This window comes from Lepidochelys olivacea (genome assembly GCF_965140295.1).
Source record: "Lepidochelys olivacea isolate rLepOli2 genome assembly, chromosome: 28".
Lineage (NCBI taxonomy): Eukaryota > Metazoa > Chordata > Testudines > Cheloniidae > Lepidochelys > Lepidochelys olivacea.
The window spans coordinates 6,056,030-6,083,587 of NC_140438.1; the positions used below are offsets into that span (position 1 = coordinate 6,056,030).

At 63.5% G+C, this 27,558-nt stretch overlaps 1 protein-coding gene across 3 annotated transcripts; it reads right to left on the reverse strand.

The window, feature by feature from the left end:
- Window positions 1–1,081: 1,081 nt before the first annotated feature.
- LOC311514094 (phosphoribosylformylglycinamidine synthase-like) lies at window positions 1,082–27,176 on the reverse strand. 3 transcript variants are annotated; one of them, XM_084616438.1, is made up of 29 exons: window positions 27,086–27,176; window positions 26,178–26,319; window positions 20,860–20,995; window positions 20,494–20,599; window positions 19,919–20,105; window positions 19,466–19,571; window positions 18,664–18,804; window positions 18,336–18,460; window positions 17,808–17,936; window positions 16,929–17,060; window positions 16,323–16,451; window positions 16,002–16,075; window positions 14,838–14,994; window positions 14,673–14,734; window positions 13,935–14,096; window positions 11,456–11,575; window positions 11,140–11,271; window positions 9,929–10,159; window positions 9,017–9,197; window positions 8,428–8,511; window positions 8,037–8,192; window positions 7,365–7,484; window positions 6,882–7,027; window positions 5,971–6,181; window positions 5,670–5,761; window positions 5,464–5,578; window positions 4,567–4,725; window positions 4,316–4,468; window positions 1,082–2,463 (listed from the first exon to the last, which is right to left on the reverse strand). In XM_084616438.1, exons 2-29 carry the CDS (start codon window positions 26,308–26,310, stop codon window positions 2,141–2,143), a joined length of 4,002 nt encoding a protein of 1,333 aa, XP_084472564.1. In that variant the 5' UTR covers window positions 26,311–26,319; window positions 27,086–27,176; the 3' UTR covers window positions 1,082–2,140. The 3 variants fall into 3 exon arrangements, with proteins under 3 accessions (XP_084472564.1, XP_084472565.1, XP_084472563.1); XM_084616439.1 differs by having other exon boundaries at window positions 14,838–14,988; window positions 27,008–27,139; XM_084616437.1 differs by having other exon boundaries at window positions 27,008–27,139.
- Between the last annotated feature and the right edge of the window lie 382 nt (window positions 27,177–27,558).

Sequence of the window (27,558 nt, forward strand, 5' to 3'; positions counted from 1 at the left end):
AGGGAGGGTGGAAGCCCGGCTCAGTGCGATGCTGGAAGTGGAGGACAGGTCAGCCTGTTACATGGCTTTGGGGGGTGCTGGGGGGAGCGTGGAAGGATCCCTTTGATGGGACCAACCAGTTAAGAGTGACACACACAAACTGGCCTCCACTTAAGGCCGAGCTGCTGCCAGCTAATGAACAAATACTTCCCTGAATATTGTTACCCAAACAGTCACATGAATCTCCCCCCGACTAAGGAGAAAAACCCTGAGGGCAGGCGTCTGCAGAGGACAGTTTCCGTGAGAGCTGCAGCTCCGTGATTGCTACGGGGGAGAGCTGAGGCCGGCAGCTGGGGCTGGCAACGGGAGTGCAGATGGAAATAGGACCAGGAGATAAATCACACAGAACTGGAAAGAGCCCAGCAGAAGGCTTTCCTCCAACCAATCCCTGCCCAGAGCAGGGGATTCAAACTCCCCCGCCACTCCCCGCAGGCCCCAGCTCGGTTCCAGGCACTGCAGACTCACAGCGAGATCGAGACCCCGCTGGGCAGATCTCGGAGGATACGGACACCAGGGTGGATATGTCCTCCAGTTCCCTGAGCCTGTGCTACCTAAACCCCCGGCCCAACCCTTCCGAACCTGCCCCACCTCCTCCCGCTTCCCTGCGGGGCTCCAGGGAGCAGGGGTGGGGTGAGAAATTCCAACCTCCCCCTTGGGCCCTGGCTGGGATCGTCTCCAGCTGGCCAGTCCCACCACCGAGGAGACCCAGCCTCAGCTCTGGGCTCTTCCACTCTCCCTGCCTCGGAGCCAAAGTCCAGTTCAAAAAACCAGTTTTTCCTTTCCACAAATTGAGGAGCAGCAGCATCTCTGTGTCTCTTGTCCAGCCGGGGTTTGCTCCCCTCGGGATGCGGCTGCGAGCTCATGGCAGGCTGGGGAGGGAGGGTGGCGGAGTTCGTTCCAGGGTGGGGAAAGAGAGGAAATACCCCGGTGCGCCAGGGAAGACCTGACGCCCCGCCACACACGATTCATCACTGAGGTGCTGGGGACACAAAAGGGCCTGGCTGGATTGTCACGGCGAGGAATGAACCACCACCCACAGCAGTGGGGCTTGGACGGTTTTACTGGCGACCCTGTTCACACAGCAACCTCGGAGTGCCCCCCAAACAAACATTAAACAGTTTTTAACATATTTAACAACAATGTAAATACTGGAGGCAAGCGGGTTTGGGGTGGAGGTTGAGAGCTCGCAGCCAACCACATAATGACCTCGCGACCCCCAGTTTGAGAAGCCCCGATCTACAGCAACGGCATTAGCTGTCCTCCACTGCCCCCTGCAACTCTGCCCCATCTGCCGTCCCCTCTGAGTCACTCTCTTCCTCACCCCCCAGTCTCCCCCAGGCCTTTCAGATATCTGTGGCCTCTTTGTGGGGGTTCCACACCCCGTTCCCTGGATCTGGTGTGGGGGCACAGGTCCACCCTCTCCTCTGGGCTCCAGCCCCCCAGACCCATTAACCAGCAAGCAGGGGCTGCTCAGACAGCCGCTCCCCACTCACCAGGCCCACCACTAAACCCCACCAACTTCCTCTTGGGCCTGTCCTCGCCCCCAGCCGCCCAGCTCAATACCCCCAACGAACCCCTCCCCAGGTTCTCTCCAAAACTGCCTCTCCCACAACGCCCCCCCCAACTTTATTCCCCACTGAACCCCTCACACCCCTGCTTTTGTTCCTCTTCAAGTCTGTCCCAGTGGCCAGGAGGGGAACTGCTGACAGGTCTCCAGGCTGGGGGTGGCTGGCCCTGTAGGGATCAGGGCTAAGGACCTTCTGGGAACAGTGTGGACCCGCCTCCTCTCATGTGACCCCGCCCCCATTCAACCTCTCTCACACAAACCCCGCCCCCTCCAACATGACCTCACCCCACATGCCCGTGCACAGACGGTCACACTGCAGGAGGGGGCATTTTTAAGAGCGCACCGTCCAGCCCCCACCAGCAGGACCTCATATGCACGGTGCCTAGGAGGTCACGGCGGAGGGGGCGGGGCCATGTGCTCCTGAAATAGCCCCGCCTCCCCAGTCGACACGGAGAAAACCAGGGCGGGTTTTGTGCCGGTCCGGCCCGGGGACAAACCTTGGGATACGAGACCGGCTGGCGAGGGGCTCCGCAGTCAGGACTCCCCCTCGGGGTGCTCCAGGCACCACTCGCAGGCGTTCTGGAACATGCGCAGCCAGGGCGAGACCTCCATGGTGCGGCGCCAGTCGGGCGGCATCCAGGCCCACTGCCAGGGCAGGACGCAGCGCTCAGGGTGGGGCATCATGGCCAGATGGCGCCCGTCGGGCGAGCAGAGCCCGGCGATGCCCAGCGGGGAGCCGTTGGGGTTCAGGGGGTACTCCTGGGTGGGCTGGCCCTGGTCATCCACGTAGCGCAGCGGGGCCAAGCCCCCCGATGTCACTGCAGCCAGCACGTCGGGTGAGCGGAACCGCATCCGACCTGGGGCAGGAGAAAAGAAGGGGGGAGATGGGCAGAGAGCCCCAGCGGGACACCCCCCACAACAGGCCCACCGCCTCCATACCCCGATGTTGCCTCGGGAGTGTGAAACCGCATGCGAGCTGGGGAGGGCGTGGGAGGGAGACAGATAAAGCCCCCCCGCACATTCTCTCACTGTCATGATGGCCAGCAGGGCAGGGAGTGGGGAGCCCAGTTGCTTGCCCTGTACAGCAACGGGGGTTCTCCTGGTTGTGCGGACCCCGACGTGCTCCACTTGAGCTGGGCAGGCCCTTCACGTGCTGAGACGGGGGGATTTTCCTTAGCTGTGGCCAGCGCCTGCGCCCTTCTCCTCCTGCACCGGACCGAGGCCCTGAGCACAGAGCTCTCCAGTTCCTTCTGCTTGGCAAACACCCTCTGGGGGAAGGACCCGCGGGGGCGGGGAAGGAGAGCGGGGGGGACACACTCAGGAATCGCCCTCTCCAAGAGCTCCAGCTACTGTATGAGCCAGGGAACCAGACTCCAAAAGAGACACACCCCGGAGCCGACCTGCCATGACCGTCCAGGGACGGGTCGAGCAGGCAGGACGCAGCCTGAGATTCACTGCAAGTCTCTACGAGGAGCTCGCTTCCCCTCTCCTATGTCTCGTTCTCTGCAGAGGGGACACTAAGGCTCGTCAGACATCCAGAGAGTGGAGCTCTCTGGTGGCACGTGGCTTGGCTAGAAGGCAGGTGTGCCAAAGCTGGAATATTTGGCAATCTTTTGGAAGCCACTGTGTGCCTCAGTTTCCCCTGTTTGCTGCTTGGTGACCCAGTGGGGTGGGAAAGGGCTGTTTGCTCTTGGGGCCGGCTGAGGAACATAGGTGGGGGTGTCACCGAGCTGTAGGAGCCTCAGCCCCTGTATCAATGGAGCATCTCAGAAGATGACGGCAAATACAATGGCCCGGACAGTGACACCAAGCTACCAACAACCCAGAGGGAGATGCACCCCTCCACCTCTCCTCGGGGAGGCTACACAGCATTTCCCCAGCCGGAGAACAAAGGACGGGACAGGCTGGGGGTGGGGAAATAAGAGTCGGGGGCTGGAAGGCGTCGGGGCTCTCAGCTGGAGCCAGACAGAGAGACAGACGGAGCTTGAGCCCAGGGGTTCACCACAGCCTGGCTGGGCTCTGGGCTAACCAGGATGGACGATGCTTTAACTTCAGCGCTCGATGCTGCCTGGAGGCCTGCAACCCCGCTGGCTCCTCGCTGACCCCTCTGCAATCGACTCAGGCCTTCTTGAGCTGAGGGCACCAGAACTGGATGCCAGGATCCCAGCAATGGTCGCACCAGAGTCCAATCCAGAGGCACCTCTCTCGAGGTGCCCCCCGTTTGCTGAAGGGGACCCCAATGCTCGGAAAGGAGTACTCTACCACTGACGGTTAAGCAGGAACAATTTACCCTCCCCCACCCCCACCACGTCGGCTGGAGGACCCGTCTCCGACCACGGGTGCTGCAAAGGAACCGGAGAGACGGTCGGGCCGGGCCGCACCGTGCTCCACGCTCTTGGGGAGCAGCTTGAGGGGGAGAAGGGGGCAGGTACGGCCCAGCGGAGCCTGCTGGGGAAAAGCCTTCCCGTCTCAGGCGCACGGACACCTCGAGAGCCACACACACAGGACCATGGCTCGACGGAGAGACGCACCCGACGGGGGGGGAGCCCAGGGCAAGGACCCCTCCCACCATATTAGGGAAGGACCCCCCAGCCACTCCTCTGGGGTAGGACGCAGAGGCTGGTTATACAGGGACCCCTCACCCAGCGCTGGGGTGGGGCGCGGAGCTGTGTATATGGGACGGAGCGAGCAGCCCCCCAGAGCTGTTACCTTCTCCGTGAGCCACCCAGATTCCCAGGGTGGAGCCAGCCATGCCCCGCAGCATCACCGCTGGGCTCTGCTCGACGGCCAGCGCCACGAAACGCGACTCGAACCGGCCCGAATCGTTGGGGGCCAGCAGCACCCCGGGACGGACGGCCCCACCTGCGGACAGACAGGCTGAGTGAGCCCTGCCCTAGACTCCCCCACCCAGACACCTCCCCAAACCCTCCAGCCCACCCACAGGCCCCAGCCCCACTCACCCGGGGGGTCGCTCGTGGGGCTCCCGCCCCCCACCCAGCCCAGCCGCGCCATCAGCTGGCAGCCGTTGCAGACACCCAGGCTGAACGTGTCCCTGCGCCGGTGAAAGGCCGCAAACTGGGCTCGCGCCCGGGGGTTGAAGGTCACCGAAGCTGCCCAGCCTGGGGACAAAAAGGCACACTGGGGGTCAATCACCTGGGGGGCATGGGGTGCGGGGCCTTTCCCTTCTAGGGGCCACTGGCTCCAACCTGGCCCCCGACGGGGACTGGCTGGCTCAGAGGGGTGGGGAACGGGGCTCGGAGCCTGTCCCTTCTAGGGGGTGCCAGCTTCCAGCTAGCCCCAGGGTGGGGACTCGCTGGCTTGGCGGGGGGTGACGGGAGTGGACTCGCTGGCTCGGCGGGGGATGACGGGAGTGGACACGCTGGCTGGGTGGGGGGGCGAGGGGAGTGGACACGCTGGCTGGGCGGGGGGCGATGGGGAGTGGACACGCTGGCTGGGCGGGGGGCGAGGGGGAGTGGACACGCTGGCTGGGCGGGGGGCGAGGGGGAGTGGACACGCTGGCTGGGCGGGGGGCGAGGGGGAGTGGACACGCTGGCTGGGTCGGGAGGGGAGTGGACACGCTGGCTGGGTCGGGAGGGGAGGGGGGCGCTGGCCGGGTCGGGAGGGGAGGGGGGCGCTGGCCGGGGCGGGAGGCGAGGGGGGCGCTGGCCGGGGCGGGAGGCGAGGGGGGCGCTGGCCGGGGCGGGCGGCGAGGGGGGCGCTGGCCGGGGCGGGCGGCGAGGGGGGCGCTGGCCGGGTCGGGCGGCGAGGGGGGCGCTGGCCGGGTCGGGCGGCGAGGGGGGCGCTGGCCAGGCGGGAGGCGAGGGGGGCACTGGCTGGGTCCCGGGCAGGGCTCTCACCTTTGGCAGACCCGAGGACGTCCGCGTAGCTGAAGCCCCCCACAAAGACCAGGCCCCGGAACGACTCCAGAGTCACCTGCCCTGTGTACAGGTCCTGCATGGTCACGTCCCAGGCCTGGGGAGAGAGGGGGGTGGGGCCGAGGGGTTAGAGTCGGGGGGTGGGGGGCAGGACGCCAGGGTTCGGAGTGGGGGTGGGGAGGTCTCACCTGGAACCCCGCCATGATGAAGGCTGCCACCATCTCGCGGTCCCCGTTGCTGCCCTCCTCGCGCAGGACGGCCACGCGCGGGCCCGGCTGGGCTGCGGGCAAAGGGGGGGTGAGAGACCAGGGCCGGCTGGGCTCAGTGCACCCCCACTGGCAGAGACCCCCCTCCCGCCACGGGGACCTGGGGACACCCCACACACACCCCTCCCTCCCAGAGAGCTCCTTTCTCCACAGCCATCTGGGGACACCCCCCCCACACCCCTCCTCCCCCCAGTGAGCCCCCCCCCGGGGCCCCGGCCCTCACCCATCTGGCACAGCAGTGGGGGCTCAATCTTGGGGTCGAAGGTCAGGGTGAAGCTGGGGCCCTGGCGCTGTGCCAGCCCCCTCTCCTCCTGCCCCACGCAGTGGGGTGACGCTTGCAGCCGCTCCAGCTGGACACTCGTGGCCTCCCAGAGGGCGCGCAGCTCACCCACGGGCCGCACCAGCTCCTCTCGCCCGTTCACCCGCAGCCGCACCTAGGGGGCACGCAGGGGGTGGGCCGGGGGGCTGCAGCACTGGGGCCCTCGCTCCAGACCCACAGCCCTGCTCGCCCAGCCCTGCCCCCCAGCTCTGCCGGGTGCCCCTCACTCCCAACCCGCAGCCCCTGCTAGCCCAGCCCTGGGCTCCCCCCAGCTCTGCCGGGTGCCCCCCACTCCCGACCCACAGCCCTGCTAGCCCAGCCCTGGGCCCCCCCAGCACTGCCGGGTGCCCCTCACTCCCGACCCACAGCCCTGCTAGCCCAGCCCTGCCCCCCAGCTCTGCCGGGTGCCCCTCACTCCCGACCCGCAGCCCTGCTAGCCCAGCCCTGGGCCCCCCAGCTCTGCCGGGTGCCCCTCACTCCCGACCCGCAGCCCTGCTAGCCCAGCCCTGGGCTCCCCAGCTCTGCCGGGTGCCCCTCACTCCCGACCCGCAGCCCCTGCTAGCCCAGCCCTGGGCCCCCCCAGCTCTGCCGGGTGCCCCTCACTCCCGACCCGCAGCCCCTGCTAGCCCAGCCCTGGGGCCCCCCAGCTCTGCCGGGTGCCCCTCACTCCCGACCCGCAGCCCCTGCTAGCCCAGCCCTGGGCTCCCCCCAGCTCTGCAGTGCCCCCCAGTCCTGACCTGCAGCCCCCTGCTACCTGCCCTCTGCTCCCCCCAGCTCTCCGGTGCCCCTCACTCCCGACCCGCAGCCCCACTCACCATGGACTGGGGGCCCAGGGGTCCCGTGTGCCCGATGGGCAGGCATCGCACTCCAGCCTCCTCGTACCGTCTGCAGACGTCTCCTGCCACAGCGCTGGGCACCTCCAGCACCAGGCCCAGCTCCTCGGCAAACAGCACCTCCAGGGCTGGGGGGGAGGGGAGTCAGCTTGGGGGGGAAATGGGGGATCGGGGGGGGCGGGGGGGCTCGTGTGAGGTGGTCGGTGAGGTTGGCCTTGTGGGGGAGGGGTCCAGGCTCTCCCCACTGGGCTACGGGAGGGCTCAGGACAGAGGGTTGGGGAGGGGTTATGGGACAGGATCCCCCGTTCCCTGCTGGGCTGTGGGGTTCAGGGCGGGATTTGGGGAGGGGGTTTGTGGTGGGGTTTTTCATTCACCGCTGGGCTCTGGGGCTCGGGACAGGGGTTCGGGGCGAAGTCCCCCATCTACCCGCAGGTTGTGGGGTTCGGGGCAGGGCCCCCCACTCACCGCTGGCCCCCGGTGCCACCATCTCGGCCTGCAGCCCACAGTTCCCGGCGAAGGCCATCTCCAGCAGGCAGGTCACCAGCCCCCCGTCACTCACGTCATGCCCTGCGCTCACCACCGACTCTGGGGGGACAGCACCGGGTGGGACAGCTCCCCCCCAGCACCCCAGCTCCCCCCAGCCCCAGGGGCACCCAGGCCAGCTTCACTCCACCCCCCAGCCCCGCCCCTCAGACCCTGGGGGTGCCCACCTCAGCTCCCCCCCAGCCCCAGGGGCACCCAGGCCAGCTTCACTCCACCCCCCAGCCCCGCCCCTCAGACCCTGGGGGTGCCCACATCAGCTCCGCCCCAGCCCCAGGGGCACCCAGGCCAGCTTCACTCCACTCCTGGGGGTGCCCACATCAGCTCCCCCCCAGCCCCGAGGGGCACCCAGGCCAGCTTCACTCCACCCCCCAGCCCCGCCCCTCAGATCCTGGGGGTGCCCACATCAGCTCCGCCCCAGCCCCAGGGGCACCCAGGCCAGCTTCACTCCACTCCTGGGGGTGCCCACATCCAGCTCCTCCCCCAGCCCCAGGGGCACCCTCCAGGCCTGGGGAGGCCACCTGGCCAGCCCCCCTCACACCTCCCCCAGAGCAGGGCTCACCCCCCCAGCAGGGACGGACAGACGGACGGACACACCTTGCAGCAATTGCTGGGTGACGCGGAAGCAGGCTGCCAGGCTGTCCGGGTTCTCCAGGTCTGGGCAGCGATCCCCCAGCTGGGCGTAGCACTGCGCCAGGGCACTGCCCCCCAGCCGGTGCCGCTCGGGGCACAGCTCCACGTACAGTAGGGCCCCTGCAGGGCAAGAGAGATGGGGTCAGAGCCAGACACCAGGGTCCCCGAGCCAGCCAGTCCCTGGCCTGTGGCACATCAGAGCCAGCGCCCCGGAGAGGGGAAAGGCCCCATGCCCCACCCCTCTGAGCCAGCCAGTCCGTGCCCTGGGGCCACATGGGAGCTGGTGCCCCCTAAAAGGGAAAGAGCCTGTGCCCCATTCCCCACTCCCCTGAGCCAACCAGCCCCCGCCCCTCACCTTTGCCATCGGGGCACTTGAGGTCAGGTGTGACGGTGGCCGTGATGTCCGGACACACGGCGTAGGCGGAGACGACCAAGGTCCCTGTGGGGAGATGGGATGGGGTCAGTGGGGAGTCCAGCTAGCCTAGGGGGGTGGGGAAGCGGAGGAAAGAGCCAGTCTGGGGGGCCAGGATAGCGGACTCCCGGGGGCCAGAAAGCCAGGGCCCCTGCAGGGGATGAATTGGGGACCCTTTACGGGGTGGACAGGGGAGTGAGGACTGGCTGCAGTGGGGGCAGAGGGGGCATGGGGCAGTAGCTTTGGGGATGGACATGGGGCGGCCCTGGTGTGCACACCCCTCTAACAGAGGAGGTTTGTGGGAGATGAGCCATCTGGTGGTGTGCCTCAGTTTCCCTATGGACAGATGCCCGGCCTGCTGAGCGTGGAGAGGTTACGTAGCTGGCATGGGACGAGGGAGGGTGGAGGCCTGTCAGAGGGGGACCCGGGGACTCATGGGGGCTGGAGACAGCGGAGCGAGGGGGCCCACAGAATCTGGGATGGGGGGCTGCTGGGGCAGGGTGAAGGGGCAGAGCCCACCCCCCACACTCACCGGGCGCCATGACGATGTCCGTGCCCACGCGGGCCGCCATGCTGAGCGAGTCCTTGCCCCCGTCCACGGCCACCCCCAGCTGGGCCATGACGGCGCACATGGCCCCACAGGCGTCCACCAGCGCCGCGCCCTCGCCCGCCTGCTTGGCCGCCCACATCCAGTTCCCGCTGCACTTCACGTCCTGGGGGGAGAGGGGGGTCAGCCACGGGGCCCCGGCCAGCCCCATGCCTCCTGCACTGCCCCATAGCCCCCCCACACCGCCCCACAGCCCCCACGTCCAGTTCCCGCTGCACTTCACGTCCTGGGGGGAGAGGGGGGTCAGCCACGGGGCCCCGGCCAGCCCCATGCCTCCTGCACTGCCCCATAGCCCCTCCACACCGCCCCACAGCCCCCACATCCAGTCCCCGCTGCACTTCACGTCCTGGGGGGAGAGGGGGGTCAGCCACGGGGCCCCGGCCAGCCCCATGCCTCCTGCACTGCCCCATAGTCCCCCCACTGCACCACAGCCCCCCCAGTTCCTGCTGCACTTCACGTCCCAGAGGGGAAGGGGGGAGAGAATCAGCCACATGAGCCCACAACCCCATACCCCCCGCCCCCAGCCAGGTCCAGTTGCACTTCATATCCTGGGAAGAAAGCGGGGTGAGACACGGGACCCCCATACAGCCCCAATCTCCCCCCCACACACACACAGCCCCATGGGCCCCCTGCACCTCCAATACCCATTGCACTTCACATCCGGAGGGAGCGGGGGTCAAGAGGAGGAGGATTAGCCATAGGGGGGAAAATGTCAGACACAGACAAGCCCTTCCCCACTCAGCCCCCCCCAGCCTGTCCCCTCCCCAAGCAGACCCCCCCCAGCACCCCAAACTCCCCTCCCCAAGCAGACCCCCCATGGCTCACAGGGCGACTCACCCGCAGGTCGGTGACGCGGGCAAAGACCAGGTTGGTGAGCGCCTCCCCCACGGCCAGCCGGGCCCCCGCGCCCGGGTCGATCAGCCCCTTGAGTGGCTGCTCCCCGAGGGCCGTGGCTGCCCCCACCGTCTCAAAGGGGGACAGAGCCACCACGGCAACGTCGGCCAAGGGGGTGTGCAGGGGACCCACGCACTGCTGCTGGGCCACCAGCCCCGTCACCGACCGGTCCACCTGCCACAGGGACACACGGCTCAGGGTGGCAGTACTCCTCTGCGGTGGGGGGCAGAGAGCTGGGGCCAGGGACGACGACAGAGACATGGGGTCAGGGGGTGCAGGATGTGACACAGGTGGGGGTTCTCCCTTGTTATGTTGTATGTGAGCCTTTGAGAGTCTTACTGTTTTCATGGATGCTGTGTGTGCCTCAGTTTCCCTGTGTATTGCACCAATGCCTAGGCGGTGGGAATAAGCGTGTGTGACTTTTCCGGGGGCTGCTCCAGCTGCCTGCACTGATGCTGTGGCTGCCACTTTGTCACTGAAACCCAGGAGGGGGATGTGACAGGCGACTCTGGGCCCGGGAAGCGAGACAAAGGCCAGAGGAGCAGCAAGGGGCAGGGCAGGGGCCAGGCGCAGCTGGAAGGAGTCAGTCTCGGCTGGCTTGGGGCGCCGGGGAGGGCGGGGCGCCGGGGAGGGCAGGGCCCTGGCTCTGGGCCCCCCTCCCCACAAGATGGACTTGGCTGAAAGTCACTGATTTCTGTGCTAACAAGTTCTGCCCTACGCTGTGTTCCTGTCGACGAATAAACCTCCTGTTTTCCCAGCTGGCTGAGTCCCGTCTGACTACGGAGTTGGGGGGCAGGGCCCTCTGGCTTCCCCAGGACCCACCCCGGGCAGACGGACGCGCTGTGGGAAGCGCACGGTGGGGCAGGGGAGGCTGAAGGCTCCAAGGTCAGACCCAGGAAGGTGGAAGCTGTGGGAGCTTCTGCCCTGGGGACCATCTGCTCCCAGAGAGGAGGCTCCTCAGAGCCCTGCCTGGCTTCATAGGGAGCAGCTCCAGAGCATGACCCGGGGACCCCGTGACACAGGGCACTTTCCCCTCCGGGAGGGCAGAGACACAGGATCAGGAGGTGTGGGGGTACTGCCACGCGGGGGCAGAGGTACAGGGTTGGGGGCACTACCCTCTGAATCGTCACGAGCTCACTTGGGCCACACGGTACCTTGTTGGTCAGGTAGCGTTTGCTGGCCACGGCCGGCAGCCGCAGGACCCGCTCCAGGGCGTCCCCCACACTCAGCCCAGGGGGCAGGCACAGGCGGTGGAGGGCTGGGCTGCTGTGGGACAAGACAAATTCCTGGAGAAAAGATGGGACATTCATGAGTTAATCCAGCAGGGGACGCTGTGGGGAGCAAGCGGGGGGCACCATCTGTCTGGGGAGCTCCCCGCTACTCCAGCCCTGGCCTCTCCCAGATGGGGCGCCGTGGGGGGGCAGTCTGGGGGGATCTGTGGGTGCGACCCCAGGGCCCCCCCCCCCGTACCTTTTGTGGCATCTTGCCCAGCACCCACTCCAGCTGCAGGTCGACTGGCGTCTTCTTCCCACTGGGCTTCACTGGCGCCACGTCCGTCACTGGGGCCTCCAGGTCGTCCACCAGCACAATCTGAGGGGGGGTAACCCATGGGGGGGTGTCAGTGACGAGTCACAGCCCCCCCAATCTATGCCCCGGTGCGCTGGGGTGTGGAGGGCCAGGGGGCCCAGCGGTTAGCACCCCACCCTCCAGCCCCACAGAGATGCCTGCTTCCTGCCCCTGGGCTGGGCGTTTGGGCTTCGCCCAAGGGGCTGGGGCAGAGCCGGGACCGTGCCTGGCCTTGGGCCTACAACTAGCCAGGTAGTCGCGGGGCTCGGGCTGGAGCCTGGCTCTGGAACCCTCCCCCCAGTCTGAGCCCTACCGCTACGCTGCAATTCTGGGGCCCGAGTCAGAGCCAGCTGCCCTGGCCCGTAGCTCCGTGGGACCTCCCTTGTGTTAAGGAAAAGTTAGCACATGTGACTCCACTTTGATTTGGGGCCCACCATTGTCTAAAAGCAAGCACATCATACACCAGGAGGAGTGATCCTTAGATACTGAATCCCTGTGAAAATCCTCCTCCTCGTCTCCAGCCTGCCTTGACTCCCGGTATCTGTTTTTTGTCAGTCTCTAACTCCCTGTCTCTTGGCCTTTGATGTGAGGCCTCCCATCCTGACAATAAAGGCTACTGATGCATGGCTTTAGGACCATGCTGTGTAATCAACATACTGGTTTAGCACGAGGAATGCACCAAGCAGGGACAGGTGCTAGATAAGAAAAGGGTTTGTTTATTGGCTAAGGTTTCCGATGATGCACGAGGGCAACATGCTTTGCTAAAAAGTATATAACCTTTGTATAATCTGTACTCAGGGTCCCCTCCTGGCTAGCAGGGGGGCACCACGCTCGCGTAATAAACTAAGTGTCTTTTGGGAACTCTGCAGTTGTGGACTTTGTTTATGTGCCTCAGCCTAGATTCGAACTGTGCGTGTCCTACCAGGTGTAATTCGCAGCAGTTGTGTGCGTGTCCTACCAGGTGTAATTCATAACACTTGCAGGGGGGTCGCCCCCCAAGTATCCAGACGTGCAGGACCCTGCTGGAGCCAGGGGTTCTCCAACAGGGAGCCTGGGAAAGGCGCTGCCTGGGGGTCACCCCCGCCCCACTGCCAGCCCCCTCTCACGGCAACCAGCCTGTGCCCAGCCCTGCCCTCTCCGGTGTCCTGTGCCCACCCGCTCCTCTGCCCCCAGTGATATCCCATCCTATGGCACCCTCTTCTCCCAGCCCCATCTCTGCTACCAGGATCCCCATCTCATCCTTTGTGCTACACCCCCGTTTCCTCTCCACAGAGCCCCCCAGTGCCCCTCCCCAGTTCCAGCCAACCCCACCCCCGGCACTGCTCCACAGACCCAGACGCCTCATGACCCCCCCCCACGAACTCCATCAGGCCCAGCCACCCGTGCCCTGCCCCCCCCCGGCACAGAACGGACACCCCTCCAGTCGCCCATGTGCCCTGTCTGCCTCTATTTTCACACAGCTTTATATCAAATCCTTATAACTTTGTAGTGAGCCCTGGCATAACGTTATAGCCCCTAAGGAGAGTTAAGGCAGAAGGAAAATGTTTTTTCGCTCGGAGTAGAACAAGATCTCCCCCTTTTAACCGCCTGCCCTGGTGAAGGAGCGAGGCGTGGAAGGCAGCGCCTCCGGACAGCTGCAACCCTTGGAAGGGGACGGGAGCCAGAGCCAAGCACGATAAAACTTGCCAGGTGGGCTCACTACGGAAGATCAGATATACTGACGGCCTTGGGGGTGAGAAGCCAGCACCTTCTTTTGAAAACACCCTCTCTGGAACAAAACGGGGCATCCCGAAGGAAGCGCCGCCGGAGGCAGATTTTGCATCTGCATGAGAGGGAAGCGGCTCTACTTGGGAGGTGTCGTGCAGAGGACCCCAGGTCTCGGCTTGTCAACGTGGGAGCATCGCTCCGGATCGGATCCACCTCTCCCCCATCTAACGCACCTGGCCAGTGAAGTGAAGGGGAGCACCTCGATGGGAACAACAAGACGGAGTGTGCGTGTGTGTGGGAGTGTAATATCGATCGTATGCGTATGATCCAGGGTATGATTGATACGTGGATTACCAATAAATGCGGCGTTTGCCTTATCCCCTCTGAACAGATCCTGTGCAGTACTTTAAGTATAACACAGGCCCCACCCCGACCCCCACGTGAAACCCAATTATTCCCCAGGCCCAGCTCACACCAGGCCTGCCCCTCCACTCCCAGCCTCCCCACACACAAGTCCTGGCCCCGGGCCCATCTCCCACGCGCCAGTCCCCCCTCAGCTGCCTGTCCCTAGGCTCAAGCCATCATCACATGCAGCTCCTGGCTGCCCGTCCCTCGGCCCGGTGCCCCCAGTCGCCCCGCCAGCCACAGCCCGGCTCCCCCACACCGGCGCCCGTACCCGTCCGTCCCTGGCGATGGTGCCCACGATGTTCACGGGGCAGCGTTCGCGCTGGCCCAGGCGTTGCAGCAGCGCGGCATCGGTGGGGCGCAGCAGGAGGGCGTTGGACTCCTGGTACTCGGCCCCCCAGATCTCCAGCACGCTCAGCGTGGGGTCACCCAGCTGGGAGGTACATGGGTGTCAGGGAGGGGGGAGGGGAGGAGGTTGGGGGCCTGGCGCAGGGTCCCACACACCCAGAAGGGGCCAGAGGGGGAGGGATGTGGGGGGTCCCACATACTCAGGAGTGATGGACAGGGGTGGGGTCAGGGGCTGAGAGCAGCCCTATGGCGAGGCTGGGGGCTGGGGGGAAATCAGGGGTCCCACACACCCTGGAGTCACTAGCTGGGGGCCGGGAGCATCCCTGCTTGGCAGCCCCACACCACAGCACTGCTGGGGGCAGGGTTGCAGCCAGCCCCATGGGGGTGAGTCGAATATTGAACTGAATATTGGGGATGGGGGGGCTACGGCTGGGCCCAGCCTCAGAGAGGGGAGACTCCTGGTACATTGCGGGGGGTTGTAGCCTCACCTCTACTATGGAGTGGGGGAGCCATGGGGTCATGCCCAGCTACCCTGAAGCTGGGACAGGCCCACACACCTGGGAGTGGCTGGTATGACGGGGCAGGCTCGGGGGGAAGGGGAAACCCACACACCTGGAAGTGGATGGCGTGGGGGGCAGAGGGGCAGGGGGTCCCCACACACCTGGAAACGGCTGGCGTAGATCACAGCCCCGGCTGGGTCACTCAGCTCCTTCAGCACGTTCCCTGGAGCGAGACAGGAAGAGTCACCCACTGCTGGGGCACTGGGCCCCCCCAACTACGCCCCCCCAGGCACTGATTCCCCCCCCCCGGCTCTGCCCCCCCTCACCGTTGCCCCCGGCCCCCTGGTCGTGGAGGCTGCAGATGGGGTTGGCCTTCCTTCTCTCCACACAGCCCCGCAGCACCCGGTTCATCTTCTGCTCCATCTCGGGGTCTCCCCGCTGCACCGCCCTGAAATCCAGCTCACTCGTGTTGTCCCCCTGCACCTGGTGGGAGATGTGGGGTACCACCCGACACAAACCTTCTGATACAGAGCTGACCACCACCCCAACCAATCCTCCCAACAGCACCCCCAAATCCAGCTCGCCAGTGTTCTCCCCCTGCATATGGGAGAAGACTGGGGGGAGTCAGGGGTAGCGACACCGATCGCCCTATGCGGACCCTCTGATACAGTCCAAACCCTGTCAACCTAATCTCCTCACATCACCCCCAAATCCATCTTACTGGCATTGTCCCCCTGCAGCTGGGGAGAGACGGGGGGTCACCCTGACACCGTCCCTTTGAAACAGCCCTGATCCCGCAGCAGTACCCCCAAATCCAGCTCACAGGTACTGTCCCCTGAATCTGGTGGGGAGAACAATGGGGGGTCACCATGACACAGGTCTGACCCCCGCCTTGCTCCCCCAACAAAGATCCCTCCGCCCCCCCTGAAATCCAGCTTACTGGCATTGTCTCCCTGCATCCAGGGGGCACAGGGCTCACCCAAACACAGCCCCAATGCCCCCCATTGCTCCCTGCTCTCAGGCTGGGGGGAGCATGTAGGGGCACTGCCCAGGCAGCGCTGGGCACAGAGGACTGTGGGCCTTGTTGGGAAGTGAGTTGGGGGCATCCTGGAGGTCACATAGGGATAGGAGGCCGGGGAGGCCCCACTACAGACATGGGGGAGAGGGCTGCGTGGGCCCCACTGTTGAGGGGTGTGTGTAGCAGGATGGGGGTAACACAAGGTCAGGGCTGAGGGGGGCAGGCCCCACTGTGAGAGGGGGCCAAGTGAGATGCACTGTGGCGGGGGGAAGAGAAGGTGGATGACATGGGGGCAGTGAGGGGGCGGGGTGCCCCTATGGGGGGGAAGATAGAGGGAGTCACGTTAGAGATGTAAGTCGAGCAGTACGGGCAGTGGGTGGGGCATTGCCCAGGGCTCTGCTGAGATCCCTCCCCCTCCAGCACCCACAGGGAAACCCCCTGTCCCTGCCCCCCAGGTCCCCTCCTCACTCACCTGGATGGAGGAGGCTGAACTCCCGCCGACTCCGATCCGGTACACGGGGCCCCCCACTTTCACCACCAGCATCCCTGGAGGACGAGCAAACAGTATGACCCCATAAAACCCACCCCAGCCCCATGACGGGGCACTGCCTCTCCCTTGCCCCCCTCTCCCCTTCGCAAAGGGGAAGACCTGGGGCCAGATGGCTGCTCCCAGCCAACATGGGGTCTGGGGGAGGCAGTTCTTAGGCTATAGGGGAACTGCAATATGTGGGTGGGGTGGGGGAGGAGGCTGGGGGGTTTACTAGGGAGTGGCTTGGGGTGGGGGCGTACTCACCAGGCTCGGGGGGCTCCTTGTGCACGTGAATGTCCTCCATGGCGCCGATCCCCCCGCTGAACATGATGGGCTTGATCCATTCGCGCCGCTGCCCGTTGGGGAGCCGCTGGCCGAAGGAACGGGCGAACCCTGCCCGAGATTGGCGGGGGTTAGAGCAGAGACACCCCCCCCCAGCCTCTCCCCACTGGGCACCACAGCCCTTTACTGCTTGGCATTTCTCCTGCTCAGGTTGTTATATCCCCCCCACCAGAGCAAGACGCATCCCCTTCCTCCGCTGCCCAGTGTTCCCCAAGGCCGCCCTAGAGCCGGATGCGTCCCCCCTGCCAGGCGCTCCCCAACCCCACCCCAGAGCCAGGCACATCCTCCCTGCCAGGCGCTCCCCAAGCCCGCCGCGTCCCCAACCATCGAAGGACAGACTAGAACCCACAGCCTCCTGGCCGCCCCAGAAGGGCGGGCGAGGGCCAGGCAGGTGCCCCTTCTGAGGGGGGAGCAACAGGGCAGCTGATGGGGTGACTCTCGGGAGCAGGCCCCTGTGAAGATTCAGCTCAGCCCCCACCCGCCAGGATGGGTCCCCCCAACCCCCAGAATGGCCCCTCCAACACTCACCAGCCAGGACAGGTTCCCCAAACTTATTGCCGTAGTCAGAGGCGCCATCGCTGGCCCTGAGGGCCACCTGCAGGGGCTGGGCGTAGTTCTTGGGGTAGGGCAATGCCGGGTCCTCCCAGGGCAGAGGGTAGCCTGGGGGCAGGGAGAGACGGTCAGGGGGTGCCAGCCTGGATGCCGGGCTCCCCAACCCCAAGGGGCGCAAAAGGCAGCCGGACGGCTCAGTTGGCGGCAGGAAAGACGTCTTCTGAACCCAGGCGAAGCCGGGGAGTGGACGAGCCGCAGCGCCCTGGGACCAGGACCAGAGCAGGGAGCCCAGCAGGCAGTGCCCCGCGGGGACGGCGGGAGGGGAGACGGAGGGGGTGGGGAGTAACCCGGGAAGACCCTGCCTCGCAACCGCAGGGTTAGAAGGAGATTGATGGGGGGGGGGTGAATCCTTTTGAGTCAGCAAACAGACCCCCCCGCAAGCCAGGAGACCCTGGGGTGGGTGCAGGGAGCGTGGAAAGCCAGGCCCTGTGGCAGAGCCATGCAGGTCCCGGGCACGCTCCGGTCGCAGCCCTTGGGGAGCAGGCCTGGCACAGGGGTGGGCGGCTATGGCTAGGCACGCAGGCGGGGCGGGGGGGGAGTGTCTCGTTATCTGGGGTGTGAAGATGAGGTCAAGGGAGGTCCAAGGGTGGGAAGTGGAGGGTCCTGTGGCTCATGGCCAGGTGGAGGAGGGGCTCACGGTTTGGGGGAAGAGTGTCCTGGGGCCTGGTCCCAGGGGCAGGAGGGCCCTGTGACTTCAGTTGGGGGCAGGGTGGGCCTGAGGAAGGGGTCCCAGGGCCTGGCAGAGGAAGGGGAGGAGGAGGTGGCTGGGGGGAAGTGGGGCCCCCCTACTCTCACCAGGGATGTGCAGGTTTCCGAAGCTGTACCCCGCCGTGCCGGCGATGACGTGGGCCCCACGCCCCGTGCACTGCACGTCCCGGATCCGCCCGCCTGTTCCCGTTGCGGCGCCGCTGAATGGGGCCACCCCTGGGGAGCACACGGGGGTGAGAGCGAGGAGACACCCCTCCTAGGTACCCCCCAAAACACACACCCCAGAGTGCCAGGCCCACAGCCGCCCCACACAGGAGGCCCCTGCACCTCATGGCCTGGGGCATGCGCACGGAGAGCAGGGAAAGCGTGTAGCATCCACCCCTCCACAGCCCATAACCCCACGTACTGCCACCCGCCCCCCCACAGACCCCTGACCCATGGACACCCTCTCACCCCCCCACATTCACTCTGCCCCCCCTGGATTTCCCCCAATGTCCCCCCTGCAGACTGCCACACAACCCCCTGGCCACGCCGCCATGCCACCCCATGGATAGAAGCCCCCCATACATATATATTCCCCTGCACACACACAGCCCCCCTGCCCCCCGCACTGACCCGTGGGGAAGTTGTGGGTCTCTGCAGTGAAGATGACATGCCGGGTCGACTTTCTCTTCTCGAAGCGGCTGGGGCGGGACGGGTCGCGGGGCCAGAGGGAACACACGGCCCTGCCCTGGATGGCACTGGGGGGAGAGAACCGGCCACGTCGTCACCATGGAGCCCCACCCCCATCCCTGCCCCAAGGGGGCGGGGGGAGAGCATCCCAGCCATGGCCACCAGCCACAAAGCCCCACCTAGCCCAGAGGAAGTGAGAGTTTGAATCCAACCCTGGCCATGAGCTCGAGCCCCATTCCCATCCCCACGGATGGGGGTCCCAGGCAGGCACCTGCTGTTGTCCGAGAACTTGATGACGTTGTTGGGGTTGCTCTTCTCCTGGGTCCGCATGATGGACTCGAACAGCGACTCCGAGACCTCCTTCCCGTCCACCAGGAGGCGCCCTTTGAAGAACCAGTGTCGGCTGTGCTCGCTGGGGGGCAGGGATAGGGGGTGAGACACGCACATAGGGGGGCCTTTCCCTCAAGATGGGTGTGGCTCCCATCCGGCCTCAGGGCAGGGGCTGGCAGAGGCAGGGAATGGGGTGCCCGCTCCTATCCGGCCCCAGGGCAGGGACTGGCTGGCTCAGAGGGGCAGGGAATGGGGCACGGGGCCTTTCCCTCTAGGCAACGCTGGCTCCCCTGGAGGGTGAGACAGGAAGAGTCACCCACTGCTGGGGCACCGGGCCCAGAGTCAGAGGGATCAGAGGGGCGGGGAATGGGACTTGGAGTCTTTCCCCTCCAGGGGATGTTGACTCCGATCCAGCCGCAGGCTGGCTCAGGGGTGCTGGGAATGGGACACGGGGCCTCTCCCCTCGTGGGGGCGCCGGCTCCCATCCGGCCCCAGGACAGGGGACTGGCTGGCTGGGGGGACTGGCTGGCTCAGGGGTGCTGGGAATGGGACACGGGGCCTCTCCCCTCGAGGGGGCGCAGGCTCCCATCCGGCCCCAGGGCAGGGGACTGGCTGGCTGGGGGGACTGGCTGGCTCAGGGGTGCTGGGAATGGGACACGGGGCCTCTCCCCTCGAGGGGGCGCCGGCTCCCATCCGGCCCCAGGGTAGGGGACTGGCTGGCTGGGGGGACTCGGTGCCGGTACCTGTTGGACTGGGCCAGGTCGAAGCACTCCACGCTGGTCGGGTTGCGCCCGTATTTCTTGAAGAGCTCAGTGTAGAAATCCAGGTCCCAGGAGTCGAAGGCCAGGCCTGCGGGGGAAAGGGTGGAATGGGGGGGGGAGAAGAGACCTTTGACCCCCAGCTCTCTCCATGGTGGGCAGAACCCTCCCCCCACACAGGACATTGAGGGGCTTGGGACATTGCGTCAGCCACAGCTCCCACCCCACCCCAGTCATTCATCTTGCAGAGCCCCAGCTTCAACCCCTGGGTGTCCATCTCCTCCCCCCCACACGCCCCACCCCAACCTCTGCAGTGTGCTCAGCCGCTCCCCACCCCCCCGCCATACCCAGCTCCCCATGCCCAGCCCCCCAAGCCTGACTCCCATGATACCCAACCACCCCCATTAGTCCAGGTACTCAGCACCCCGCCCCCCATACCCAGCTCCTGGTTGGCTCGCTCCAGCTCGGTGCGGCCCCCCCCCAGCACATCCACATGCCAGGTGGGGGCACGGCGGGTGGCCAAGGCGAAGCTGCGGATTGGCTCCTCATAGCGCTGCTCCGTCATCCGGTCACTGAGCACCGCCACCAGGGCGGCCTCCTCAGGGGGTGTGGGGTGTCGGGCACACTGCCAGGGAGGATGGGGGTGAGAATGGGGAGCTGTCTCTCCTCCCCTTGGGTGAGAAAGGGGACCCAGCGCCCGCCCCGAGAGGGTGACAACAGGAACCTCCTGCCCCTCCCCGCTGTGGATAGGCACTGGGGGTGGAGGGGGGCTGAGAACTAGGATCCCCCCCATCACCAGGAGCAGGAAGGGGAGACAGACAGACCAAGGCCCCCCATACCCCCACCTGTAGATCTGGGCATCGGGGGGGGGGGGAGCAAGCAGCCCAGAAACTGCCTCCCACCCCAGAGCCCCATTAACCCCACAATGCCGGAACCTCCCCACCCGCAGGCCTCCCCACCCATCCCCCAGGGGTCATCCCCTCCGTTCCCAGGGGTCCCACATCCCCCCTCACCTGCAGCAGGTAGCGGCGGGAGCACTCGACACGGTCAACACAGCCCAGCCCCGCGGCCCGGCACACGGACACCACGTTGGTGGAGAACGGCGTGGAGAAGTTCAGCCTGCGCCAGGAAAGGGTTAACAGTCCCGGGAGACACAGCCCCAGCCCCACAGCTGCCCCTCCACGCCACAGCACCCTCCACTAAGCCTCTCACCCCTCTCCCTGCGGCACAGCGCCCCCTAGCCCTCACTGGGGCCAGCCCTGTCTGCCAGGGGAGAGCACCCCTTACTGAGCCCCTGGCCCGCTCCCTGCGGCACAGCACCCCCGATTCAACTCCCGGCCCCCAAGGCACGGAGCCCCCTGCTGAGCCCTGAGACGCACCGTGGCCCGATCTCCACCAGCAGGTCGGTGGGCCCTGGGCACAGGAAGGACTCCGTGGCAACGTCTCCGGATTCAAAGGGGCAGCCGAAGAGCCAGTGCAGCAGCTGGGTCTCCTGGGGATTGGGGGGCGACGCACCTGCAGGGGAGAAATGGGGCTGATACCCAGCAGGCAAGGGGGCTGAGGGTCCTGCCAGGTAGGGGAGCCCCCATGGGACATGATGCCCACTCCCAGCCTCATAAGAACGGCCAGACTGGGTCAGACCAATGGTGCGTCTAGCCCAGTGTCCTGTCTCTGACAGCGGCCGGCACCAGATGCTTCAGAGGGAATGACCAGAACAGGGCGATCAGCAAGTGACCCACCCTGTCGTCCAGACCCAGCTTCTGGCAGGCAGAGGCTAGGGACACTCAGTGCGTGGGGTTGTGACCCTGATCACCTGGGTAACAGCCATCGATGGGCCTGTCCTCCAGGAACGTAGCTAATTCCTTGTTGAACCCAGTTATACTTTTGGCCTTCACAACACCCCCGACAAAGAGGTCCACAGGTTGACAGGGTGTTGGGGGAAGAAATACTTCCTTTGGTTTGTTTTAAACCTGCTGCCTGTTAATTTGATTGGGTGATCCCTGGTTCTTGTGTTAAGTGAACAGGTAAATGACACTTCTCCAGTCACGTTCTCTATACCAGTCATGAGTTTATAGCCCTCTACCATATCCCTCCTTAGTCGTCTCTTTTCCAAGATGAACAGTCCCGGTCTTTTTAATCTCCCCTTGTACGGATGCTGTTCTGTAGCCTTCATCATTGTTGCTGCCCTTCTCTGTACCTTTTCCAGTTCCAATTTTTTTACCTTTTTTAAGATGGGGCAACCAGAACCGCACGCAATACTCAAGGTGTGGGCATACCATGGATTTATAGAGAGGAAATACAATATTTTCTGTCCTATTATTTATCACTTTCCTAGCAGTTCCTAACGTTCTGTTCGCTTTTTGATGGCCGCGGCACATCGAGGGGATGTTTTCAGAGAACTCGCCACAATGGCTCCGCGATCTCTTTCTCGAGTGGTAACAGCTAATTTAGACCCCGTCATTTTGCGTGCAGAGTTGGGGTGATGTTTTCCAGCGTGCATTACTTTGCATTTATCAACACTGAAATTCACCTGCCATTTTGAGGCTCAGTCACCCACTTTAGGCCTTGCTGGAGCCCTGGGCTTAACTAACAGTGTGACCCAAAGGCTGTGAACCAGAGGAGGCCGGGCCTTGGCAAAACAACACCACACTAGGCATTGGCTATCCAAGAAAGCACAGGCCTGACCAGAGAGGATGGAACAAGAACACCCAGAGTTCTCAAGGAGCGACGCAAACACATTCCTAAGAGACGGGAGAGGAACACCCCTCCGAAGATAAGGGGGGGCTGACAGGAGAATGGTATGACGTTGCACTCCATATGCTTCATAAATATATGTTTGTAAGTGTGAATATGTTGTAACTGGAATATACTTTATGTAAAAGGTCTCTTGTAAGGTATCATTACAAACCTTATAATCTACTGAGTATGACAGGTTTCAGAGTAACAGCCGTGCTAGTCTGTATTCGCAAAAAGAAAAGGAGGACTTGTGGCACCTTAGAGACTAACCAATTTATTTGAGCATGAGCTTTCGTGAGCAGCTCACGAAAGCTCATGCTCAAATAAATTGGTTAGTCTCTAAGGTGCCACAAGTCCTCCTTTTCTTTCTACTGAGTATGGTCATCCTATTTGTATGCATGTATCATTCTTGGATCTGAAATCTAACTCTCAGGTCCTACTGTAGTTATGCAAAGTGTGGGTCATTAACGGTGATTCAGAATCTTGATGGCTCCCATTGACTAGGACAATTGGTTGTAAATGGCATCCGAGGAAGTGAGCTGTAGCCCATGAAAGCTCATGCTCAAATAAACTGGCTCATCTCTAAGGTGCCACAAGTCCTCCTTTCCTTTTTGCGAATACAGACTAACACGGCTGCTACTCTGAAATCTGTTTACGTGTAAGCCTTCCTGTGTAAGTGTGCCAGCCAGTGGGTAATGAAGAATGAGGTTTCACAGGACACGTGAACATGTCACATGATACTGGAATCCATCTTAAACCTGGTGCTTTTCCATTTAGGAGGGGGTGGGAACCCCCTTGTGCCAAAGATATAAAAGGGGATGGAAGAGAACAAAGGGGGTCCCAGTCACGTGGAATCCCCTGCTTTTCACCTAAGATGTCTGCTGGAACTAACAAGGTCTGTACCAAGGGTATTGGGCCGGAGGGGGCGGGGCTGGCTTGTGGGGCATGGGGGGGAACCGCTCCCCAGCACTCACCGGCAGTGCGTCTAGGGCCGGGTCGCTGCACTTTCCACCGCCGGTGAGTGCAGGCCCAGTCCTGTGGCAGTCCTCAGCGGAGGGGGGGTGAGGCTGGGGCGGAGCAGGGGTGGAGCACGCCAGAGGTTTTGGGGAAGGGGTGGACTGGGGGCGGAGCGGGGTGCGAAGAGGTGGGGCTGGGGCAACATGCAGCTGCTCAGGGCACCACGAAATTTGGTGCCCCAAATTTCTCAGTGCCCTATGCAGCTGCATGCTTTGCATATGGGTAGGGATGGCCCTGTATTGGGCCCAGATGAGGAAGGAGGCTAGTCTGAGAAAGAAGCTGATTGGAACATCTCTAAAAGTGAGATTTACCTGTATTCAGTTTCTTAATGTATTAGGCTTAGACTTGAGTGTTTTGTTTGGTAATTTACTTTGTTCTGTCTGTTATTACTTGAAACCACTTAAACGCTACTTTTTATACGTAATAAACTCACTTTTGTTTATTAATGAACCCAGAGTAAGTGATGAATACCTGGGGGAACAAGCAGCTGTGCATCTCTCTCTGTCAGTGTTAGAGGGGGCGGACAATAGGTAACCTGCTGAGCAGTTTTTAGTTAAAGTCTGTAGCTTTGGGGGCGTGGACCAGACCTGGCTCTATGTTGCAGCAGGCTTGTGCGTCTGGCTCAGCAAGGCAGGGTTCAGGAGGCCCAAGCTGGCAGGGAAAACGGGCTCAGAGGCAAATTCAGCACATCAGGTAACAGTCCCAAGGGGGGCTCTGGGACCGAATCAGTCACCAATGGTTTGTTCAAAGCAGCAGGTACGAGGAGAAGGGTGGTAACTAACAACGTCTGGAGTGTAATGTGTAACTTGTTTGTACCGAAGTCACCGGAACGGCCTCTTTGTCCAGCCGAGGGGACAGTGTCCGGACTGAGCTGGTACCATTGTCGCGGGCACACCTGGGTTAGTGCACTTGTCACCACAGAGCGAGGGCACTAGTACTGCGCTTCGTCGACAAGAAACCTACCTGAGCGCCTTGGCCACTGAACCGAGCCGGTGGTCTTTCTCGCAGGTGACGCATGGGTGGGGAGGCATGCAGGGTTACGTCCCCCCCCCACACACACACAAAAGATTGCTCGATCACATGATGTGGGTGGGCTCCCTCCTAGCAGAGCAGTTGAGCCATGAGCTGCCCCAGGTAGGGAGAGGCAGAGGAACAGCTGGGAGCTGCACTGAGGGGCTGCTGCTTTCCGGGAGTGGGAGGCTACGGGGTGAGGTGTGGAAGCTGTTTGGGGTCGTGCCCCTCCACTGTCAGCAGGCACTGGTCGTCTCTGCTCTCTCTTATGCCTAACACCGAGCTCGGCTGAATTAACAAGCTGCACAGTCTGCTAGCTCAGCTGACATCGGGGTTCCAAGAATAGCCGCAACGGCAGCTCTAACAACTTTCCACAGCACTAACCACATCCAGTTCAGTGAGATCCCTTTGTCACGCCTCACACTCAGCTTTGGGCTTGACTATTCTGAATAATTTTGTATCACTTGCACATCTTGCCACCTCCCGGATTATCCCTTTTTCCAGATCATTTACGAATATGTTGCACAGAACTGGTCCCAGGAGAAACCCCTGGGGGACCACCACTATTTACCTCTCTCCAGTCTGAAAACTGACCGTTTATTCCTACCCTCTGTTTCCTCTCTCCAGTTATTGAGTCATGAGAGGATCCCATGACTTATCCCGTGACTGCTTGCTTCACTTAAGAGCCTTTGGTGAGGGACCTTGTCAAAAGCTTTCTGAATGTCCAAACACTGTATCTGCTGGATCCCCCTTGGCCATGTTTGCTGACACTCTCAAAGAATTCTAGTAGATTGGTGAGGTAGGATTTCCCTGTACAACCCATGTTGACTCTTCCCCAACAAATTGGGTTAGTCTCTGTCTGATAATTCTGTTCTTTACTGTAGTTTCAACCAATCTGCCTGGTGCTGAAGTTAGGCTTGCCAGCCTGTAATTGCCAGGATCGCCGCCGGAGCCTTTTTTAAAAATCAGCATCCCATCAGCTACCCTCCAGTCATCTGGTACAGAGACTAATTCAAGCGATAAGTTACATACCACAGTTAGTAGCTGTGCAATTTCATATTTGAGTTTCTTCAAAACTTTTGGGTGAATACCGGCTGGTCCAGGTGACTTATTACCGTTTGAGGTATCAGCAGAGGAGGTTTCTGATCAATTAATCAGGGGCAGTTCCTCAGATCTGTCACCTAAAGAAGAATGGCTCAAGTGTGGGCATCTCCCTCACATACTCCGCAGTCAAGACCAACGCAAAGAATTCATTTAGCTTCTCCGCAACGGCCTCATCCTTTTTGAGTGCTTCTGCAGCACCTGCAGCAGCCACAGATTGTTTGGTCTTCTTCCTGCTTCTGAGGTACTTCCCTCTTTTTTTTTTGCTGTTAGTTTGTGTCTTTTGCTCGTTGCTCTTCAAATTCTCTTTTGGTCTCCCTAATTATACGTTTACATGTGACATGCTAGAGTTTATTCACCTTTCTATTTCCCTCCGTAGGATTTGACTTTCAGTTTTTAAACGATGCCTTTTTGCCTCTAATCGCTTCTTTTACTTTGTTGTTTAGCCATGGTGGCACTTTTTGGGTCCTCTTATGATTTTTTTTAATTTGGGGCTCTACGTTTAGTCTGAGTCTTTGCAGGCATTTCTCTTTTGGGACGGCACCTTCTCATTTCCTTGGCACTATTAGCCCGGCTGGGCAGGGATGCAGCCCCACGCTCTGGGTGTCCCTAAACCCCTGAGTGCCAGACGCTGGGAGTGGCCGAGGCGGGATGGACCATTGGATCATGGCCCTGCCCCGTCCGCTCCCCCGGGGGCGCCCGGCTCTGGCCGCTGCCGGAAGACAGGACGCTGGGCTGGACGCCCCTTTGGCTCTGACCCAGCCTGGCCCCACCCTTTGGGGGTCCCGGGACCAGCGGCTCCAAGAGGCCTCGTTGCCCCCCCCGCCCGTACCTGTCCAGCTGACGCTGTAGCACAGCTCCCTGTGCAGGGCGCGGACGCCCCCCAGCACCGCCTGGGCCGAGCGCAGCAGGGAGACAGGGCCACCCTCCGCCCCGGGGCGCTGGAAGTAGTGCAGCACCGCCATGGCGGGGTCCTGGGGGGGGGGGAAGAACAGGGTCAGTGTCCAGCCAGAGGGCAGCCCCCCACTGCGTCCCCCCACAGCGCCCACCCCCCACAGCGCCCACAGAGACCCCCCACTGTAACCCCCACAGGACCCCTACACAGCCACACAGTGCCCCCCACTGCACCCCCCCACTCTAACCCCATATACCCCCCACTGCACCCCCCCACTCTAACCCCATATGCCCCCCACAGCGACCCCCCACTGCACCCCCCCCCACTCTAACCCCATATACCCCCCCACAGCGACCCCCCCACTGCACCCCCCCCACTCTAACCCCATATACCCCCCACAGCGACCCCCCCACTGCACCCCCCCCACTCTAACCCCATATACCCCCCCACAGCGACCCCCCCACTGCACCCCCCCCACTCTAACCCCATATACCCCCCACAGCGACCCCCCCACTGCACCCCCCCCACTCTAACCCCATATACCCCCCCACAGCGACCCCCCCACTGCACCCCCCTACACCGCGCCCCCCCACACCAGCCCCACGGTGACCCCCACAGCGCCCCCCCATCCCGGCCCTGTCCCCACGCCGCCCCGCGGCTCTGGGGCGGGCCAGGGAAGGAGGGGTGCGGGGGGGGGGGTCGGGGCAGCGGCGCCTCAGAGCCCCGCCCCCGAGCCCGCGCTCCAACCGGCGCTAACGGTTGCAAACCGTCGCTCGCTCGCGCGCCCCCACGTGCAGCGGCCCGGCCTCGCGGTGGGGGGGGAGTGGGGGCTCCTACGTCACCACCTCAGGTCAGACACGGCTCTTGCGCAGCAATGTGCTCCTTCGGGCGCACTGAGCATGCGCGCACACCGAGCATGCGCAGTCCCCTCGGCTGAAGCCGCCGCCCTTCCCCCTGCCCGTCCTTACCCAGCAGCTGGAGGGGGGCGGGGCACAGTCAGGGCTGGGGCGGGGCGAGGCGCTGGCAGAGGGGAAAACCCGGCCCAGGCGGGGGGGGGGGCAGTCACCGTGGTGGGGCTGAGCCCCCCCCCGTGTTGGCAATAATGGGGGGGGGCAGAGGGGCTTTTTTATGACCCCTCCCCCAGAGGGCACCTCTCAGCCCGGGCTGCCCAGGGCGGGTGCTTCAAGGCCCGGGCCCCCCCCCCCCGGCCAGTCACCGCCCGGGGGGCCCTGCCCCCCCCCCACAACGAGGGCCGCACCCCGCGGTGGAGATGCGGCCACCTCTGGGGTGGGGGCCGCTGTGGCTCCTGAACCACATC